The sequence below is a fragment of the Eulemur rufifrons genome, chromosome 10, assembly GCF_041146395.1.
Source record: "Eulemur rufifrons isolate Redbay chromosome 10, OSU_ERuf_1, whole genome shotgun sequence".
NCBI classification, from domain to species: domain Eukaryota; kingdom Metazoa; phylum Chordata; class Mammalia; order Primates; family Lemuridae; genus Eulemur; species Eulemur rufifrons.
In genome coordinates, this window is record NC_090992.1 from 27,918,294 (window position 1) to 27,940,329 (window position 22,036).

Here is a 22,036-nt window from a genome sequence, read left to right on the forward strand (position 1 = left end):
ATCCTGACACTGGGACCCATCCCTCACACCCAACAGCAGTACCCCAGATGGGACATCAGCCAGTATTTTGCCTTTTCAAGTTTTTATTTTTATACATTTTTTTGTATTAAAAAGAAAAGCATAATTACCACAAATTACAAAGGACTAAAGCAGGACTAGAATAATGAATGAATCACTTCAGCCTGGAAAGCAGATACTCTCAATAATATTAATGTTATAATACAAGCTCATTCAAGTATTTTACATTTCTTTTTTTTTTTTTTTTTTGTCCTTTTAAATGTGATATCCTAGCACATGGTAAAGATAATGTACTACGAGCGTAAGGTGGAACCTTCTCCGCAAAGCCAGATGACAAGTTTTCCTCTCCAGTGAGAAGTGGGCTGTAAGTTCTTATCTTCTGTGCCATCAACATGGCTGAAGGAGGAGAGGGTGGGGGCTGGGGAAAATTCAGGGACGTTTCCGCACAGGAGCTACTTTGGGGTCCCATTCAGGAGGGTGCCAGATGATCCCGATCACTCCACCCAGGCATCTGGCAAAAAACCCTCACCCTCCTAACTAGTTGTGTCTTCCTTACCCCTCTCCTCCCCACTTCCAGGGCCTTCTGAGCAGCTTACTTTCTTTTATAAAAATCAATTGTCAGGAAGGGGGGGGGGGGAAGAGCTACAATGGAACAAAACAAAAACATTAACAACTTTGACATGGGGGCTCACACCTCTACCTGAGCCCCAGGGGTCCAGGCTGGGGCAGGGCCGCACGGCCCTTCTCTACTGGTAGTGCATTTGCTCCCAGGCGCAGGAGAGGGCAGAAGAGAAACCTGCCCCTCAACAGGGCTGAGGCACACAGACCTTCTGATGTTCGATGCCCAAAGGTTGTGTTGGCATGGACCAACCTTGGAAGGGTACAGAAGGAAGAGGGGTTTGGGCAGGCTGTTGCTTTGTGTCTCAGCTTTTCAATCCCCATGGGAGGATGGTGGGTGTGAAGTGGCTAGCCCTGACGGCCCCTGCCACTCCTGGCATGCTTGTCACAGATACATCGGTCCTAAATTCAAGTGTCTTCAGAAAGTGAAGATGTAAACTACTCTTTGCAACATTAACTCCTAACATGTTACAAAAAAAAAAAAAAGTCCCCTCCACCAGCCTATGTTGAGATGAAGTCTTCACCTCCCTGCCCCCAAAGGGCTTCCTCTTTCAGGGTTGTTTGTGGAGAGGAGGCAGCCCCCTGGCCTGGGAGTAAACTTTAGATAAGAACAGCCTTTCCCCACACCCCCCAAAGCCTTCCCTGTGCCCCCAAACCCAGCAGAGGACAAACACTGAGGTTTCTATGGTGCTGGATACAGTACAGGGCTGAGTGACCTGAAGGAAAGAAAGGGGGCACAAAGGGGAGGAGGAGGGGGTCCAGGAGTCCAGTGTCTGGTACAACGTGGGGCAGGCACCAGACTGGTAGGGAAAGGCCTCAGAACCCACTGTCATAGCAGAGACCAGACGCTCATCACTGGTTCGAGACGAATGGGTCACAGGAACTGAGATGGGCTTCCCACATACAAACCACTGGGAGGGCAAAGATGGGGAAAGGGCACAGGCTGAAAGCAACGAGGTGCCCAAGACAGAGGGCAAGCCCTTGTCAGCCTGGGATACTGTCTCCTACTCCCAACCTTTGGGACCAACGGAGGAACCAGTTGAAAAGGAGGGCCAAAGAAGTTTCAGTAATTGAGCAAGGAGACCACAAACTTCTCTGTGTTGCCCAGTTCCCACTGAGAATGAACACACAGTTATGCCCATATCCGACACACATCCCAGTCTGTGTGGGTGAGTCCTTCGTCATCCTCCCTAGCTTCTGACGACAGCAGACTCCAGCCATTCCATTGTCATTCACAGCCCAACCCAAGCAGTCAGTGGCTGAAGAAGAGAAGTCAGGTATACTCTATGTCCACATATACCTTCCTGCCACAGGGCTTCACCAACTGGCAGGATCCCCCCAGCCCCCAACTCCTCCTCATCCCTCGTTCCCAGGCAGGGTCAGTTGGAGGGTGGGCAGAGATAGATGGCTTACAAAGGGGGGATGCAAGATGGGGAGACCCCACCAGACCCTAGGAGGAGAATGGCATCTTCCTCCACCTGTTAAGAGAGATAAAGCCTCCTTGAGGTCTCAGAGATCTTTCACGACAGCACAAGGAACATTTCCAAGCCTCAGCTGCCAGATGTTTACCTTTCGCCCCTGGGGTGGAGGAGAAATTCGAGCTGAGGAAAAGTGTGTTCCAGATCCAGGCCAACTCTGTTCTCCAAAAGTCTGAAGCAAACTTGGCCTTGGCGTTCTGAGAGTAGGATGAAAGTTGTCACGGCAGGACAGGGCCTGGCGTGAGGCAACAGCAAGCAGAGCGAGGACATGACAGTGGCAGCGTGTATAGACACAGGACATCAGCTTCAAACGATGCAACAGCAGAAATATTTTGGGCACAGCTCTGATACGAGCCACCCCCAACTCTCTTGCCTCCAGGCAGGAGGCACTATACATGCAACTCAGTCCAGAGGAAGATTCTAGCCAGTCCAAGCCCAGGCACATCCAGAGAAGGTGGGAGCTCTTCAGGTTGACTCCACCGAGGAAAACAGGCATTTGGGTATTTCAGATTCCTGTTCCACAATAAGGCAACTTTTAAAAAAATATTATTTCCAACAACAAAACAAAAATTCCAAGGAAAGGGGAAAGACATCACTCTCTGTGGATTAGGTAAGGGCTTTCCGATTTTTTTTTTTTTTTTTTTGGTCTTTTATGGTCAATTTTGTTTTTTTTTTTTTTTTCCTTCTTTCTTTTTTTCCCATTTTCCCAAGGATGGAAAGGTCAGAGAAAAATAAAATAAATCATCTTTCAATAGTCTTTTCTGGTATGAGCAGCGTCTTTCTGGGCTGGGGAGTAAAGGGCATGGGGAGAGGGGAGTGGGGAGAGGCTGAAACCTTCCCCCAATCCCCACTTTTAGATCCTTTGGTTTCCTTCTCCCAGAAGATGGCAGAAGGGCATGGTGGGGACAGCAGGGAGAGAACATGGTGACAACAAACCCCAGATGACCAAGGGGCTGGTGCTCCTGGGGCCTGGGAGCACTACTGGAGCCTCCCATGGGACAGTGCTAGACAATGGGGCCCGCAGGGCCTTCTTGTGGGCTGCATAGTTGGCTTGAGAGGGAGCAGGAGGAGGCCGTGGGTAGGGATCAGGGCTGCGGCCTACCAGCCGCGGGGCAGGGCTGCCGAGTGATTTTGGTAATCCAGACAAACTATCAATAATTTAAAACTTGATATATATATATGTATATATATATATATAAAAAAAAATTCCCCCCTTACCCTCCCCCCTGAGAAGAAGCTAGGATACGCAGAGTCATGGAGAGAGGAGGGGTAAGGGGATACGTGGAGGATCCTGGCCAGGGGTACCTCGCATAGCCCAAATGGTGTACACACATTGCTACTCAGCACAAAGGCCCGTCCTAACAACTCCAGGCCTGTCCCTTTTCTGTCCCCTCTCCTGGGACTGGGCACCCCCATGGATTCTTGCCCACCCCACCCCTTTCCCCCCTCAAACCCCAACACTAAGGGGCTTTTCACTTTCCCAAAGTCTGTGTGTCTGAGTGCTGGCTTGTCCATTTGGCATCTTCCCGGACGGGCTGGCCGGTGGGTGGTGTAGGGGGTTGGCTGATCATGGTGGCAGGCCTGCTGGAAGACTGGGAGGGGCACCGCTTCCTGCCCTCACTGCCACCACCTCCTGTTACCACTGAGTGTCGCTTGTGGTTGCCCTCCTCACCCATGGGGGGCTGCAACAGAAGAGAGAGTCACAGGTGACTGGGGGTACTATCCACAGCCCCTTCCTTGCCAGGCCTGTCTAGACACCTCCTGCTTTCTACCTCCAAATGCAGACAATCAATGGGTTTAACCTTAAAAACGAATTACCAGTTATTAAGCATTTTTCCAAGCCAAGCACTATGCTCTTTAATGCACAGTCTCTCATGGAGTCCATACCACCCCCAGTTGATGTGGACGTATCATCCAATTCCACCAATGAGGGAGCTGAAACCACAGAAAAATAACGTGCCCAGAGTCTCATAGTCTCACACGCATTGGTAAAGACAAAATTTAGGTCCTGCTTCCCCCAAAGGCCAGGCTTTTATCCATACAAGTTTCTGCTCCCCTTCTGAGAAGGGATCTCTTGCTCAGGAATGCAGAATGTGGCATGCAGTATGCTGAGATGTCTCAGCTCGCAAGGCCCGAATGTGCCCGGGATCATCTCATTCCTCTCAAGACCCCAACAGTACAATGAACAAAAGACTCCAACCATGATCCAGTTTGGCCCTACCACTACCAAAGGTCTTGCAATGCCAAAAACATTTCCTTCCATTTTGGGGCACCAAAGCTGAGCCCTTCTTGTTCCATCTTAACAGGGCCACAAGGGTTCTCTGAAATTGTACCCTACCCCCTCCCCAAGGGTAGAGGTGCCTAAAGATGAAAGAAAACAGGATTTGTCTTTATACTGGGAGACCTGAGCAGCTCTGCCACTATCTCTCATTGGGTGGCCATAGGCCTCAGTTTACACATCTGATGATAATGACAAGCCCTGTCTACTTCACATAAGGGTTAGGTAAGGTCAATGTAAAGTGCCTGGCACATAATAAATACTCAATAAATGGCAGCTTTTAAATAATAAATGTGAGTACTATTATTGCCATTTACTTGTATATGCCTTCTAGCTAAAAGGTGTGAAGGGAACAGGAAGACTAGCAGAGATATCTACTACATTATAAACTCTTTCACTCATCTCTGGAGTCCCTGCAGCACCTAGCACAGGGATACCCTATCAGTATCTGCTGAATCAATTAAATTATTCCAACCACCACTTCCCCTGATACACCCAGTAGCAATAACCCAGACCCACCACTGGATGTCACTGTTGAGGCACTGTTCCAAGAAGACCGAGGATTGGAGACCTGGACATGGGTTGGAACCGGCCTTTCCCAGAAAAAGCAAATACATTTATCTTGGATACCTATCCTGATCAAATAGCAGTGGCTAACTGGGGCACAGCAGCAAGGAGGGTTGTGAGATTAGGGGAAGAGCATTATGGTGGTTTGGCAACGTCTGCCACAGAAGGGCAGACAGGAGCAACCATGCAACCACCTCCCATTAGCCTTTGCTGCCATTCTTACTCTCCATTTCAGAGATGAAGAAGCTAAGGCCCAAACTGTGGGGGGCATGGAGAGGGATCCCTGGGCTAGTGGCATAACTGGGACCAGAATCCAGGTATCCTGATTCCTGTTCCAGTTTTCCTTCCTGGACAACCAGGATTAGAAAGAGAGACTCACTCACATCTACTCGGAAGTCTTCAAGACGTCGGAATTTGCCGAGGTATTCTTGCAGTTTGGGGTCAATGTCCAAATTTTTGGCTTTGGAATATTTCAAGAAGGCCCAGAACTTCTCTAGCCCATAGAGCTGACCTGTAGGGAAAAAGGAGAGAGAAGTAAAGAGAAGCTGGGCTGGTGAGAAGATAAGGATAAAGAGGCTCAGAGGAGAGGGGGTGTGGTAATGATACACAGAAGGACGCAGGTCAAACTGGGGAGACAGAAAGGCCTATGTGACCCGGTCTCGTGGAAAGCCAACGGTGGCTCTTACCAGCTTCATAGTCCTTCATGGTTTCCTCCTGAAAATCCTTGAATATATCTTGCCGGAACTTCTTTTCCAGGCCATAACTGTAGTATCGAAAAAGGCACTCCAAACCGTATCTGTAGGAGAACACAAGCCAGAAATCAGAGCACGGTTTCTTCATGTGTATGCATGTGCCTGCATAATAGAGAAAAACTATGAAAACAGTTTAAAACAACACATTACTCCTATATTGAAAAAATGGCAAATACATTTTAAGAAAGCTAACATTTAATGCTAGTGTAAACGGGTCCAGCATTAACTGTTCACACTTTGCCAGGGGTCAGCAAACTCTGCCCACTGCCCACATCCATCTTGTTTACCCCTATTCATTTACATAGTGTCTATAGCTGCTCTCTGCTACAAGAGCAGAGTTGAGTAGTTGTGACAGAGACCTTGAAGCCCATAAAGCCTAAAATATTTACTGTCTGTCTCTTTACAGAAAAAGTTTGCCAATCCCTGGTATAAGCTCTTTAAAAACGCATTTGACCATGCCAATTAGTAGGTCTGTTCATTTTTCTGACTTAGCAATTTCACTTCTAGGAATATATGCCAAGAAAATGGCCAAAAATGCAGATTTAGATCTCACAGATGTACAAAACTATTTATAGCAACATTAAGCAAAATATAAATGTCTAAGAATAGAGAAGCAATTAAAAAAATCATGGTCAATCCACACAATGGAATAAGCTGTGTAAAAAACATAATGTAATGTACACCCAGGAGTACTGAAAGATTCTTATGATATTTTATGAAGTGGAAAAAAGATGTCTGAAAGTGTTGTATGTAGAACAATACCGTTTTTGTAAACAAATATGTGAATTTTACAACTACTCATGCATGCAAGGTCTGGAAGGGCACAAACTTAAAGAGTATTCATAGGACAATCTAAACACATTAAATATGTCACCAAGAGACTGGGAAGCTTGATGACAGAACAGCACCACTCGCTGTCTCTGAAGGAAGTTTTCTCTAGCTTCTTCAAGTATTTCTGGACTTTTCAAATTGCTTACAGAAAGCACATTTTACTTTGAAACCTGCAGGGCAGGAAGGACTCTTAAAAAGCGTTTTTTTAATAGCAAAATATTGGTAACAACCTAAGTATCTATTAATAGGAGACTGGCTACATAAATCAGGATACATCCATATAGTGTAAGACTGTGTTACAGGCTATAAAAAAGAACAAAAAAATATTCATGTATGGATATGGAATGATTTCCAACATATAGCATCAAGTTTAAAAAAAAAAAAAGGAGGGTACAAAAGAATTTATAATGTAGGCCATTTTTAGCATAAACAAAAGAAATGGGAAAATACACAGACTTGTACTCATTCACACAGACATAAAGTATTTTAACACATTGACCGCCACACTAGAAAAACATATTTTTTTCCTTGGAGCCATGGTGTTTTATTATGAAAACAGAATAATAACTTCAAAAACAAAATGATCCTTTTTAATTTAATGAAAAACTTATTTTTTATTGTTTTCTGTGCATGAGTTACATATGCTTCACCAGGCCCTGGGCTCAAAACTAGCATGAGTTAAATACAACTCACATGGCAGTTATTATGTTAAAAAGGACCCACAAGATTCTAACAATGGTTGCCTGTACAGAAAGAACTAGACGGCAGAAGAACCGGGATGAGAAGATGACTTTGCACTACATAATCTTTTAAACTTCTTCAAATTTGAACCATGTGAATATATTACTCATTTAAAAATAATAAATTTTCATAAAATATAAGAACTACATACACAGGCAAGGAATTTCCAATTACAATTTTGGAAGCAGACCCATTAAGGACCTCTCACCATGCCCAAACACCCACCAGAGCCCGCCTCCTGCTCACCTGTAGCCTTCTTTGGCATCCTCCAGAGCCAGTTGCTTGAACTCCTCATACATCTTTTTGTTGAAGTGATCTCGCAGGAAGAAGGACCAGAAGCGGAAGAGAGTGTTCATCTCCTGAGACTGGCCAATGCCTAAGCGCTTCCGCTCTGATGGGGAAGGAAGGCAGACAGACATGTTCAGGGTCAGGCTGCCCCTGCTTTGGGGACAAAGGATCCTAGGACCTAAGGATTTGGTCATTTTCCTGTATCTCTAAATTCCCTTGCATCTACTACTTCAGTCCCTCAGCAGTTATGTATCAAGCACTAACTACTGTGTTAGGTCGTGCTGCTGGGCCCGCACCTCACCAGAAGCAGGTACCATCAGCTTCAGAACCACGTCATCGGTTTAGCCCTTTACCGCAACTGGCATCGCTTTTAAGTGTACTCACAACAAGGCAAAGCATGAGCAAACAGTAAATTCTAACAAATTATATTCTGCTCATTACCAATAATTATCTCAGGAGTCCTACAATATAAACAAGTACAAAATGGTAACATCAAAAAATGACACCTAACAACAAAATATACAGATAAGATGGACATCATTAAAATTAAAAACTTTTGTGCATCAAGAAAGTGATGTGGGAGGCAGAGGTGGGAGGATTGCTTGAGGTCAGGAGTTCAAGACCAGCCTGAACAAGATTGAGACTCTGTCTTTACTAAAAAATAGAAAAACTGGCCAGGTACAATGGCACACGCCTATAGTCCCAGCTACTCAGGAGGCTGAGGCAGCAGGATCGCTTGAACCCAGGAGTTTGAGGTTGCTGTGAGAGCTAAGCTAAAGCCACGGCACTCCAGCCGGGGAGAGAGAGTAAGACTCTGTCTCTAAAAACAAACAAACAAACAAACAAAAAAATGTGAAAAGATAACCCACAGAATGAGAGATGAAAAAATACTTGCAAATCACATATCTGATAAGGCACTTGTGTCTAGAATATATAAAGAACTCCTAAACTTAATAATTAACTCAAATAATCCAGTTTAAAAAAGGATCTGAATAGACATTTCTCTACAGAAGATATACAAATGGCCAGTAAGCACAGGAAAAAATGCTCAACATCATTAGTTATTAGGGAAATGCAAAAAACTATAAGTAAATACTACTTCACATGCAGTAGGATAACTATAATAAAACAATAACAAGTGTTACGAGGACGTGGGGAAATCAGAAGCTTCATACAATTGTGACTGCTGTTAGGAATAGATGCCTCCACTTTGGAAAACAGTCTAGAAGTTCCTCAAAAGGTTTTAAAAAAGGTTAAACATTAGTTACCACATGACCCAGCAATGCTACTCTTCTACCCAAGATAAATGAAAACCTATGTCCATAGGAAACTTATACATGAATATGCAGAGTAGCATTAATCGTGACACAAAAAGTACAAACAACCTAAACATCCATCAAGATGGACGGATAAGCAAAATGTGATCTATCCATACAATGGAATATGATTTGGCAATATAAAGAAGGAAGCACCAACACATGCTACGACATGGATGAACCTTGAAAATAAACTCAGGGAAAGAAGCCAGTCACAAAGAACCACATATATACAGCATGATTCCATTTATGTGAAATGTTCAGAATAGGCAAATGCACACAGACCAAAAGTAGACTGGTAATTCTGTGGGGCTGGGAGGATTTCGGAGGTGTGTTGGGGGTGGCGGCGGTGGTGGTGGTGCATGTGTAATGGGGAGTGACTGGTAAGGAGTACAGGGTTTCTTTTTAGGGTAAGAAAAATGTTCTAAAATTGATTCTGGTGATGGACACACAACTCTGAATATACAAAAGCCATTGCACTGTACACTTTAAATGAGAGAATTGTGTGGTATGTGAATTCTATTTCAAATAGAACGGTTATTAAACACAACACACAGAGTAAGGAAGAGGGAAGTGGGACAGATGAACCAAGAATTTAGCAGCCATATTTTGCTGAATGAAAGGGGGTGGGTGAGTTAACTACAAGTGAGTCATTACATTGGTTTTGAGCATTTTTAAAACCAACCTATCCAATACCTACAGTTAAAAGACATCTCATTTTGTGATAAAAGGGAAAACATGAGCGTACTTAGAGAGTCTCTCTCTCTTTTTTTTTAAACACCATCTTTTGGAGCAGGGATCAGTCTTTCTGTAAAGGGCTAGAGAGTAAATATTTCAGGCTTTGCAGGAGACATATAGTCTCTGTCACAGATTCTTTTTCCCCTATGACCCCTTAAAAATGTAAAAAAAAAAAAAAAAAAAAAGCCCTTAGCTCCAGGGTGCAGAAAGAGACCACTGCTGGCTGGATTTGGCCCCCAAGCCACAGTCTGGCAACACTTGTTCTGGAGAACACGTGCTGCCCTTTTGTGACGGACAGTGGACCACAGTGGACAATGGCTGAGTCAGCAATCTTGTCAGTGGCACAAAAACACTTAATTGACTTTTCTTTTTTATAACAGAGGAAGATCAAGGAATAGGAATGTTCTGAGTGCCACAATCTCTTAGCTTCCTGCATTTTACAACTACCCGGCCCTAGCCTAACTTCAATCCTCTTGCTGTAACATCATGCCACTTTTTGCTCTGCAGTCAGAGGAAACAGTCACCTGTGCCAACCCCGCTACCCCGACATTACACACTCTGGGTCTAAGTAATGGCCCCAGAGGCTCAGTCTTCTCCCCCTGACTTCTTACCATTAAGGCAGCGCCTACGATACTTGTGGTAGACGTGTTGTGTGAAGCCATTTTCCTTGAGCAGCTCATGGGACGGATGCTGAAACTTGGGCAGTGACTGAGGTGTACAGCCATAGCTGCCAACTGCAGGCGTCCCTTCTGAGGGGCTGGAGCTACAGAGGTCATGAGAGAGACAGTGTCACTGGTCACTAGGTTCTCCACAGCAGTCCCACCATAAAACTAGGAGGGGTCACTTCTATCAGTCAAGATCAGCCTCTCACAGGGCACCAGACAAGGAGGCCCAGGTACTGTGCTGAGCCCTTAACTTGTATCTGTGGGTCTGAGTAACTCTTTGCATCAACCCTCAGAGGATTTTACAGAGAGGTCACTGAGGTTCAGAGACTGGGAGACGAATCCAGGGTCATGGAACTATTTAGTGGCAGAGATCTGTCCAACACCAAAACCTGAGCTTTTACTCGTTTATATGATATCTTTTTTTTATTTAAAGAGATGGGGTCTTGCTCTATCACCCAGGCTGGAGTGCAGTGGCATACCTGTAGCTCACTGTAGCCTCGAACTCCTAAGCTCAAATGACCCTCCTGCCTCAGCCTCCCAAGTATACATAACTTTTAACATTTAACTTCACTTAATGAACCATCATGTCAATCCATCTACAGCTGACCCTTGAACAACACAGATTTGAACTGCACGTGTCCACGTATATGAGGATTTTCTTCTGCCTCTGCCACCCCGAGACTGCCAAGACCAACCCCTTCTCTTCCTTAGCCAACTCAATGTGAAGGCAAACAGGATGAAGACTTTATGATGATTCAATTCCACTCAATGAAGAGTAAATATATCTCTTATGATTTTCATAATAACATTTTCTTTTCTCTAGCTTACTCTATTGTAGGAATACAGTATATAATACATATAACATACCAAATACATGTTAACTGTTTATTATTTTATCAGTAAGGCTTCTGGTCAGTGGTAGGCTATTGATAGTTAAGTTTCTGGGGAGTCAAAAGTTATACGTGGGTTTGACTCTGCAGGGGGTCAATGCCCCTAACCTTCTCAATGTTCAAGGATCAATTGTATATTTTTTCCTAAAACCATGCCTATTTTCAGCCTGTACCATCTCTGCAGGGACTAGAGAGAATAGGCTGGTAGCTCCCAAACTTTGAACACTGGGGCCATTCTACCGATTTAAAAAGGAATCTGGGCCCTACCCCTAAGAAGCTGAGTCAGTAGATCTAGGGTGGGGCCAAGAAATCTGTATTTTTATTCAACTACACTGCTATCTTCTCTCAGGTGGGCAGCAGATACTCAGGTTTAGAAATCAACTCGGATACTCTTCGAGTGTACTAAAATCTCGCCCCATGTAGCTGCAACACCACTTCTTTAGAAAGAAGCCTCCGCTTCCCACATCCTGAACTAAGCTTTCCACACCACTGCTTTTTGGACTTAGATGAGGGTTCCTTTAACTTTCAGACCAATTTCTTGGCCTGGTGGATTTCACGGCTCCCCTACCCATCTCACAAGCAGCCTGCTATCTTCCCCTCACTACCCCAGGTACCTGATGGAAGCAGTCCGGGGCCGGTGCTCACGGGAATCCATCACCCAGCCTACGTGACTCTCCAAGGGTGGATTCGAACTGTGTCTTGTCTTCCTTTTTCGAGGCATCTGCAAAGGTCAGTCCAGAATTTGTTACCATTTGTTTGTACTCCTACAACTCTGAGGAACATTAAGCACTCACAGGACTAAGATGCCCTCATACATGCATGGTATCTCTCATTTTACAATAGCACCTGCGTATCTCGTATCTGTTCACTCATATAATGTTCTCAGCTGTGAGCTAGCAACTGGCATGCCTATTTCACAGGTAAAGAAACTGAGGCTTGGGAGTAAAACGATTTGCCCAGGAACTCACACTTGGTCGTCCTCCTTAGGCCTTTTCATGGCTACATGGTGCCACTACTCCTACACCTAGTTTATTTTGCAGATGTGGTCATTCAATCCTATGTGAGCCCGCCAGCCTAAGAGCGCAAAGCAGGCAGGAGATTCAGCACCTCCTTGGCTCAGGCAAGGCAAGGGAGAAGCAAAGCACTGGAACGTGGTGAACTGGGGCCAAGACTCTTAGCAGCCCAGCAGAACGCCTCACCTTGGCATCTAGTGTTCGTCCTTCTTTCACCACTGGGTAAAACCGTGATGTCTGGCTTGAGTCTTTGAGCTGTGGTGTCCGGGGAGTGCGGGGGGTCCTGGCATTGCGGTAGTTTGGCGACTCGGGAACAGTGGTTGGTAGAGAGCGTGCGATGGTGGAGGGCTCAGGAGCACCAAACAACTTGTTGGCCAGGGCGTCAGTGGGAACTGCAGAGACAGGAGGGTCAGCATGCAGGGGAAGGGCCCCAGTCTGAGGGCTCCAGACCCTCCCATCCACACCCGGGTCTCGAGTGTCTGCCCCTCACCTTGCTGGAACCGAGGTGGCCCGGGAGGAACCTCCTGGTTGGGATCCACAGGGGGCTCAGGGGTCAGTGTGTCAAACTGCTCCCGGCTGATCATGTTGACTTTCTTGAAGTTCTCAACTTCTTGCTACAGAGGATATGAGACGGGTGGGGAAAAATGTTAGTAAGCAGGCTGTTCTAGCCTGTTTAGGAATCAAGACTGGCAGGAAGTTGGAGAGGGCAGCTCCCACGTCCACATATGCAGAATTCTAGTCCCCAGGCTCTAAGCTGCCCCATCACCATTCCTCAACCAGTCACATTGGCATGAGTGTGCTAATCCAGAAGAGGACAGTACTTGCCCCACCCTCCCTGCATAAGACAGAGATCAGGCTGAAAACAGCTCCCCGGGACTCACTACAGACTCCTCCGAAAGCTCCAGTGCCTCCCCCCATCTCCTTCTGCCACTGTTTTATCACACAGTGGCTGGGCAACTCTCGCCTTACCTCCAGCAGACACACCACTACTTGTTACACTGGCTCACCAAAGGCTCACCCACCACCAAACATACCTACTCTGTAAAATCCTACAACAGAGATGTTTTGACTGTTTCCAGGCAACAGCAATTTTCTTTCTTTCTTTCTTTTTGAGACAGTCTTGCTCTGTTGCCCAGGATAGAGTGCCATGGCAACAGCCTAGCTCACAGCAACCTCAAACTCCTGGGCTTAAGCGATCCTCCTGCCTCAGCCTCCCGAGTAGCTGGGACTACAGGCATGCGCCACCATGCCCGGCTAATTTTTTTCTATAAATTTTTAGTTGTCCAGCTAATTTCTTTCTATTTTTAGTAGAGACGGGGTCTCGCTCTTGCTCAGGCTGGTCTCGAACTCCTGACCTTGAGCCATCCACCCGCCTCGGCCTCCCAGAGTGCTAGGATTACAGGCCTGAGCCACCACGCCCGGCCAACAGCAATTTTCTAAAAGGACCTATCCTTTATTTTCCACACTCAAGGCAAGATCCTTAAAAGGCTCTTAAACTTTTACATATGCTTAAATACTGATGAAGAAAAGTGACAATCTAAATCTTACTCTATTCCCCACAAAAGCGTCTAGCCAACTGCTATGACATTAATACCGATGCTCAGGTAGGACAATAATCACTCCCCACCACATGCATGGTTTACATATTCACACACCTCCACTTGCTCTTAATGTCCCAGCACGGTGTCAATCACCACCCCCTTCTCACACACGAAAATACTAAGGCTCTGGACGAGAGGGAACTCCCCAAAGTCACACAGCTATCAGCCTTCCTCTTCTTCAGATTACAGACCTCCTAGGCCCACATTCACTGCTAAGTCCGAGCCTCACCTTGATCTGGGAATACTCAGGTTCAAACTTCTCAGTCCACAGGTCCTGCTCATAGTAGAAGAGGCCGTCATTAATGACTTTAGCCAGCTCGGCGCTCATCTTGGCACGTGAGGTGTGGTTGCCTGTACGGTCCCCCCCTGGGTGCCGGCGCATGTAAGGTGGCGTCTGGGTGACAATGAGGATCTTGTTGACATCCCGGTCATCAATCTCATAGTCAGAGTCCTCATCAGACCAGGCAGTGAAGGTGTTCTTCCTTCCATCCATTTGTTCCATCTCCTCGTCAAACAGGAAATCCAGTTCCTCCTGCTCATCCTGATCCTTGGACATCAGCTGCTGAGAAGGCAGCTGCTGTGGCAGAGAGGTCGGGTGGGCAAACCTGGGCTCCTCTGACTTCTAAAACAGGGACAGACCATGGGAGGGGGAATCACCAGGGGTCCTTGGACCAGGCTCTGGAGTTGTCCCACCAGGGGAATGCTCCACCCCTCAGCATGAGACTGTCACAACTGGCCCTGCTAATACCAGCAGGTCATAGGTGTCCTCCCGGGAGCCAGCTTCATAGTGAAAGGATGTCCCGTAGTAGTCCAGGTTCTTCCACTAACAGATCACATCAGAGTCATTCATGAACAACTTAGATGACAAGTTTTCTATAGATGGGAACTGTTCTCTCATTTACCTTTATATCCTACATTGCACCTAGCCTGGGAGTGGGCACACAGCAGAAGTTCAACAAGCTGATTCATCCATCTATCCATCTATCCATCTCCCAATAAACCGGGAACTCCATAAGGAAAGGACCTTAGTTGCCTTGCTTTCCATTATATACTCAGTGCCTAGACTGTGGCCCAGCTATAGCAGGTGCCTAAATACGTGATGAATGAGCAAATACCCACTAATACTAGATAGGTATGAAAACCGTAAAAGCAGAATAATGAGCAAAAGAAAGTATCCCTGTACTTTGGGAGCTCACAGTTTAGTGGGAAAAAAGTTAACTCACCAGCCAGCCACAATGTGGTATGATAAAGGCTGTAAGGAGGATCTGTGGGAGCACATAGGGAGGGGTGCTTAGTCAACTGCAAGTTGGAATGGTTAGTTAGGGAAGGCTTCCTGGAAGAGGTGACTAGCAAAGGACGAATTAGTAAGCCAGATGAAGGCAGGGGTAGAGTGCGCTAGGCAGAAAGAACAGCATGACCCAAAGACAAGAGAAAACGGCGCCTCCAATAAGGAGAAAATGTTTCAGTGTTGACAGAATGAATTTATCTGAGACTTTCGGGAAGAAGCATTTGTCTACCTCACAGTATTTATCCAAGTCAATTCTCTGCTGTGCCAAGAGCTTCCCACATAAACTCCAAACCTATCCCTTTTAAGGTTCAAGATAGGCCAGGTGGGAGTAAGGGCTCTAATTCTGGAATGGGAAATTAAGTCTGGCTCCCATCTTTCCAAAGCTTTCACAGTCTATAAGGCCTAGACCTTGTAAAGTCCTTGTCTACCTACTACCTTTCTCCTAACAATTCTGGCCTGATCTCTCTAACACTTTTCTGAACGGCCTAAGCTAGAGCAGTGGGGAATTCTGGGTATGACCAGGCAAGGAAGAAAGAGATGAGAGGCAGTCAAAGTAGAAAACAGATAAGGTAGCACAGAATTCCACAGACTCGAAGTCCAAGGTCAACTCTGAGGTATCCTCACAAGCCTCAGACCAAAGAGGTCTCCAAAGTAGGGGTGAGTATGAGGAGGTGGACGGAGAAAAATTCAGGGCTTGGAAAGGAAGTGGTAACTTTAGTTGAGATTAGAACACTTTAATTAACAGTGGACTCCATCTGTAAGATATATATATTACTTTACTATTTCTAGAGCAGTCTAATCCCTCCCTCCCTTCATCTTAAGATGGGGAAACTGAAGCCCTGAGGTATTAAGGAGGCATCGGAAGGACACCTAGCCATCAGTGCAGGAGACCTGGGTTGCAGTACAGACTAACTCCACATCTGGACCATGCATCTGCTCCCTCTCCCCTCCCTATTCTACAGTTCTGAGGTTCTTATATATTGAACAGGGAGGATATATTCAGGAGAAAGGCACTGAAAATACAGCCCCAGGGATTTAGATGGGGCAAAAAACCCAGCCAAGAATCAAGAAGCCTGGAACACTGCTGCCAGATACAGTAACATCTCTTCCTATGAAAAATGCTACTCAGGAACTCACACAGTAGTGCACACCCTAAGGGGTGGTTCCCACGGAAAATGGAAATAAGCCACATCAACCTTTCTATAGTCACTGCTGGTAACTTCCACTCACATTATGACCATGAATATCCAGCTTTCCCCCTCAGAGCCAGAACTCTGAGCCATGATATCCCCTCCAAGCACTCCAGCCTGGGGCCCTGAAACCCAGACTCAAGACCAGCCTCACTCACCTTGGGCCGTGCTGGGGAGGGGCGAGGCCTCTTCTTCACTTCAATCCAGTTCTCGGAATCCAGGTCAGGCAGGCTGGCAGACAGGCCCTTGGGCAGCGTCTTTAGGTTGCTGACCTCCTCTGTTTTGGTTGGCACTGGGGTGACTGCACGGGGAGAGCCAGGTGCTGACTCTGAAGGGTAGAAGGGTAAGGTGCTCATCCCTCCAGTCCTCCTGATGCCAGCCCTGAGGAGGACTGCTGGCCAGAGGACAACAAAGAGGTATCCTTATGCTAGTAGGAACATACCTGTCTCCTTCTGGTAGTGCTGGCGGGGGACAAACTCGGGGCAGTTTAGAAGCTGGGAGAAATCAGTCTGCGAATAATCCATTATTGGGGGACCAGGAAGAGGCCACTTCTCAGGCTCCTCCCTCCTACGAACTTTCTCATCAACAATCTCCACCACCTTGCTGTCTTTTAGGGCCTGCAGAGGAGGAGGGAGAGAGGATGTAGAAGAAAGTCTAGAACAGACTGAGATCTTGGAAGATGGTGGACAACTAGGCTCCCATGAGCTCTTGGGTATGAGTCCAATGCTAGCAGCAGTATAAGAAAATTGGCACCATCTTCCATGACTGGTGGACACGTGAGATGTTCAAACCTATAGGAGGTACTAACATGGAAAACACACCTACCTTTTGACCCTGCCAATCTACTTCCAGCAATCTGCCCTGGAGATTACTTGTACAAACAGGTGATAGGTATGTATAATAGACAGAAGGGACACTCACAGCAACACTGTAATAGGGAAAAACTGGAAACTACCTAACTTGCCATCACATAGGCAAATTTAAGTAATTTATGGCACGTCCGTTCAATAGAACACTTCTCAGACATTTAAAACCAGCTTTACATGTGCTGAGGTAGAAAGAGCCACAAAATAAATATATTAAGTCAAAAAAAATAGGTACAGGTCAGCCTGTGTGAGATTCTTTTTGTGTCTGAATGTTTTCTTTTCTTTTCTTTTTTTTTATTTGAGACAGGGTCTTGTTTTGTTGCCCAGACGTGAGGGCAGTGGTATCATCATAGCTCACTGCAACCTCAAACTCCCGGGCTCAGTAATCTTCCTACTTCAGCCTCCTGAGTAGCTGGGACTATAGGCACACACTACCATGCCTGGCTAATTTTTCTATTTTTTGTAGAGGCAGATTCTCATTATGTTGCTCAGGCTAGTCTTGAGTTTCTGGGCTCAAGTGGTCCTCTCACCTCAGCCTCCCAAAGTGCTAGGATTGCAGGTAGGAGCTACCATGCCCTGCCTTGTGTAAAATCAGAAATACACACACACACAGTTTCCTAGGATTCACAGGTAAGCTGCTATGGGTATGTATCCCTGGGAAAAGGGTGAAAACTAGAGAGGGAAACAGAATTTTCTATTTTAAAATCTTTTAAGTGAAAGAGGAAAAAATTTCAACATGTGATAACATACTCTGTTGGAAAGGCTGGGCAAAGAGGCACTTTTGCTGTTGCGAATGCAAAAGGTACAACCCCTAGCAAGGGAAATGGGCAACATCTAGCAAAATTATGTATGCATATGCCCTTTAACTCAGCCATCCTACTTCTAGAAATCTATACAAAAGTTCACTGGCACAAATATGAAAAGATAAATATACAAGGCTATTCGCTACAGCACTAATGTGGTTTATATAAAAGACCAGAAACAACCAAAATGCCCATCTACAGGGACAGCAGTTGAAAAACTCATGGAACATCCATACAATGGTGTACTATGCAACAGTAAATAGGAACGAGGAATATCCTTCTATTATATACCACTACTCTTCAGTTAGTTCCCAGATGTATTACATGAAACAAAAAAACAAATACGTGTGTTGTATGTTATCATTTCTCTAAGAAAGAGAAAGGATACACATACATAGAGGGCCATTTGCTCTCTTTCTTTTTTTTTTTTTTTTTAATGGAAGGATTCAAAAAAGTTTACCTATGAGGAAGAAAAGGTGGAAATGACAGAATTTTAAGTTAGACATAATCATGTTGAGACTTTGAAACCATGTAAACGTTTTAGACAAATGAGTAATTATGCTGATAACATTAGGAATTAAGATTTTTGGCATCGGAGAAAGGAATAAAAAAGGACCCACAGGGTTAAGATGACATACTCCTGAATTTTAATAGAAAGTATTAGTGTCATCTCATGATGCAGTTTACTTTACCAAAAAAACCAAAAAACCAAACCTCTAGAAATAATTACCAAGTAGCAATAAGCACCCCTATAACTCAGACTATGGTACCTAAATACCATTTTAATTGCAATGGATTCAAATAAATACGTTTGAATCCGTAAGCCTACAAGAACAAATGATACTAAAACAAAAAAACAAAACAAAACAAAACCTCACTGGTTACCTTTAAATGTTATTAGGGATCAACTTATAATTCTACAAACTGGTTAACAAAAGGGAAAAGATCAAATATTTATCGGTTGTTCTTACACAAACTATGGCTCTTGGTAACCGAATAGCTGATGAGGCAGTTGCTCCTTAAAGAGATATTCCAGCTAATAAATGAAGACTAACTTCATGTTGACTGATGAGGAACCAAAAAAAGTAAATAAATACAATTTTAAAAATTGAAGACTGACTAACAGAATTAGAGTATCACCATTTTGCAATCCCTAAATGAAATAATAGGCCACAAGCACTAATGGCAGCTTATATCATGAAAGAGATAATCACATGAAACATTATGTGACACCTTGAGAGAAAGAACACATCATATCTATGAAGTATGCTTGACAAAGGCGGGGGAGGACTCCCAAAACCCATCAGGCCTCTAAATTACCAACTTTCAAAATACTGAAGTACAGATGAACATGATGAATGACACCACTGTGTCCTCAGGTAAATTCTACAGGATATATAACCTAGTTTATTCAAATAATAAACAGCAAGAAAAAAGAAAAAGAGAGGAGGGGGGAGACTTAATAAGGCAACACATGGGTCTCATCTGAATCCTGATTCTCACAAACTATTGAAAATTTTTTTTTGACAACTGAGGCAAATTTGAAATTGACTACATATTTGGTGATATTAAGGAACAGTTAATATTTTCACGTGTGATGGTGATACTGTGGTTATGTTTTTTAATAAGTCTATCTCTTAGAGATATGTACTAAAACATCTGTGGATGAAACGACAGGTTGCCTAGGATTTTCTTCAAAGTAATGTGAGAGAGGAAACAGATGAGGGTATAGATGGAATAAGACTGAGTTAATACTTGCTGAAGCTGGTGATGGGTTTATTATACTATCCTGTCAACTTCTGTAAATATCTAACATCTTCCACGAGAGAAAAAGAAAGAGAAAGGGGCAGGGAGTAGGGGAAGGGGAAGGGAAGAAAAGAGGCTAGCCAAGTCTTGGGACTCTAACAGAATTAATCAGATGAAGACTCTTCCAGGGCTTTCTGCCTTTGCCCAAAACCCCAGCTCTGTAAGTAAGGACCTTTCTTTCCCCCACACCCCAACCCCAGGGAGAAGACGTACCGCAAAGATGAGTGAAATGTCAGTGGTAAGGGCCTGCACTCGGTGGAAGGAAGCAATAAGGGTGATGGGTAGGAAACCATCAGCATCCATTTTCCGTCGCAGGAAGAAGTCTCGCTCTAAATTGTCCACACTGAAGTAGTATTCACTAAGTGGGGGGGAAGAAGAGCATCACCAAGGGATTGCTGCATAATTTACAAATCCCATTCCCTGTTCTGCTATACACCCCAGCAATCTCACACGGCCTCTGCCCCAGCCTGTTCCTATCCTACATACAAACGGTGTTAAAGGATGAAGACAAATGACGTTATCCCTACCTTGCTTGGGTCAAATCACTCCTTCTGCCCTTCAGCCCCTCTGCATGCCTGACAAACTCCTCATCCTCCTTTAACACCCAGCTCAAATATTGTTGGTCACTTTCTCGTCTGCTCCTAAAACACTTATAACACTCTACTGAAATTCTCTATTCCCTCATATGGCTTCCCCACTGGTCTGTGAGACAATATACCAGAATGGTTAGGAGCAAAGATTTTGCCATCAGATGGAAATGATTTAAACCTGTGCTTTGCTACCTACCAGCTGTGAGACTCTATGCAAGTAACTGGGCCTATCTGCTCATCTATAAAATGGGGATTAAAGACCCAGCTCATAGGAATTTGGCAGATAAAAATTACAGGATTAAATTAAGATAATGACTGTAAAGCACTTAACACTGAGCCTGGCCAACCAGGGGTGGGGAACCTGTGGCCATAGGGCCACAATATGGCCTTCTAGGTCATTAAGTGCAGCCTTTTAACCGAATCCAAATTTTACAGAACAAATCCTTTTATTAAAAGGTGTACAGCAGAGAAAGATAAAGCTTTTACTGCCTGCTTTCATACTTACAAAAGAACAATCCTGAAATCAAAGGCTGCAGGTTCCCCACCCCTACGAGGTTTCTTAAGGTAAATATGGTATTACTTCTGTAATAAACAAACTTTATGAAAAGTTAGCCTAAAGGACAAAAGAAAAGCTATCTTTCACAGCTCCAACCAGAGGCTACAACTGCTGCCCCAACCAGAAGGGCGTGTGTCCAGTCCTCCTCTGCCCAGCTGTGACCCTTTGGCAACCCCTAACCTCTCACTCATCTCTCCAGGAAGAAGGCTCCCGCACACTCACATCTGGCGCTTGATGTAGTCTTTGAGCAGCTCCTGGTCCACGCTGTAAAGCTCAGTGCTGCTGACATTGTCAAAGTAGTAGGTGATGTTGTTCATGTACTTGGGGGTGCGAGGCCCCTCTGCACCATCAAACTTTCGGTAGCCAAACTGGTAGTCAAAATGGGCTACGGGGGAAACAGGTGTCATGAGGGAGAGCAGATACCTGCCCGCCACCCCTGCCGCACTCCCTTGGACATCCCGGAGCCCAAAGGGGCCTCACGTACTTCGAGTGCCACCCCGGCCGCGTCCCCGGCCGCGACCACGCCCCCGTCCACGGCCACGGAAGGAAGCCCGCGCCCCACCAGCCCCATCACTCTTCACACTCGATGTCTCATCCTGGTCATGCCAGGCAGGCTCCGGTTTGGTCTCTGGTTGCCAGGCTGGGGTGGGGGGGGCCACGGGCACGGGAACGTAGGTGGCAGGCTCAGACCCTATGGGGAGAGGGGGCACTGGGTCAAGCCTGAGGGTGACCCCATGTCCAGGCCCCTCCATAGTGGGTAGTGCATACCTTTGATCTCCCCGCGGTTGGCAGGTATATGTCTCGGCTCCTGCGGGCGAGTAGGGCGTGAGGCCAATTTCTCTCTGGGTACTTCAGGCTTCATGTCTATTTGCAATGGAACCCACTTGTGTTTGTTCCCTGGGAGACAGCATGGACATGTGACAAAGGTTTGGGGGGAAACACCCCTCCCACCCAGCGCTACTTCACCTGCCCTGGGCTTCGGCCTAAATCACAATCTGGTGACCCTAGGGAAAACTCTTTCCTACACACCAGACCTCTTTTTCTTCTCTAAAATAAGGAGGCCAGGCCAGTACAATGGCTCATGCCTGTAATCCCAGCAGGTTGGGAAGCCAAGGTGGGAGGATCACTTGAGGCCAGAAGTTT

General features: G+C 45.5%; 1 protein-coding gene across 5 annotated transcripts in view; it reads right to left on the reverse strand.

The window, feature by feature from the left end:
* Positions 1-939: 939 nt before the first annotated feature.
* Positions 940-22,036, reverse strand: part of LARP1 (La ribonucleoprotein 1, translational regulator) — a 79,605-nt gene continuing 58,508 nt past the window's right edge. For 4 of the 5 annotated variants that reach the window (XM_069483894.1, XM_069483896.1, XM_069483892.1 and 1 more), the window contains exons 5-19: positions 21,662-21,790; positions 21,378-21,584; positions 21,116-21,278; positions 19,961-20,105; positions 16,715-16,889; positions 16,431-16,600; positions 14,024-14,416; positions 12,684-12,807; positions 12,380-12,585; positions 11,795-11,901; positions 10,237-10,388; positions 7,530-7,674; positions 5,646-5,755; positions 5,343-5,470; positions 940-3,796 (exon numbers count right to left, since the gene is read on the reverse strand). In XM_069483894.1, coding sequence (XP_069339995.1) covers positions 3,587-3,796; positions 5,343-5,470; positions 5,646-5,755; positions 7,530-7,674; positions 10,237-10,388; positions 11,795-11,901; positions 12,380-12,585; positions 12,684-12,807; positions 14,024-14,416; positions 16,431-16,600; positions 16,715-16,889; positions 19,961-20,105; positions 21,116-21,278; positions 21,378-21,584; positions 21,662-21,790 — 2,564 coding nt within the window. In that variant the 3' untranslated portion in view covers positions 940-3,586. The remainder of the gene's footprint in view (positions 3,797-5,342; positions 5,471-5,645; positions 5,756-7,529; positions 7,675-10,236; positions 10,389-11,794; positions 11,902-12,379; positions 12,586-12,683; positions 12,808-14,023; positions 14,417-16,430; positions 16,601-16,714; positions 16,890-19,960; positions 20,106-21,115; positions 21,279-21,377; positions 21,585-21,661; positions 21,791-22,036) is intronic. The other variant, XM_069483893.1, reaches the window with a different exon arrangement.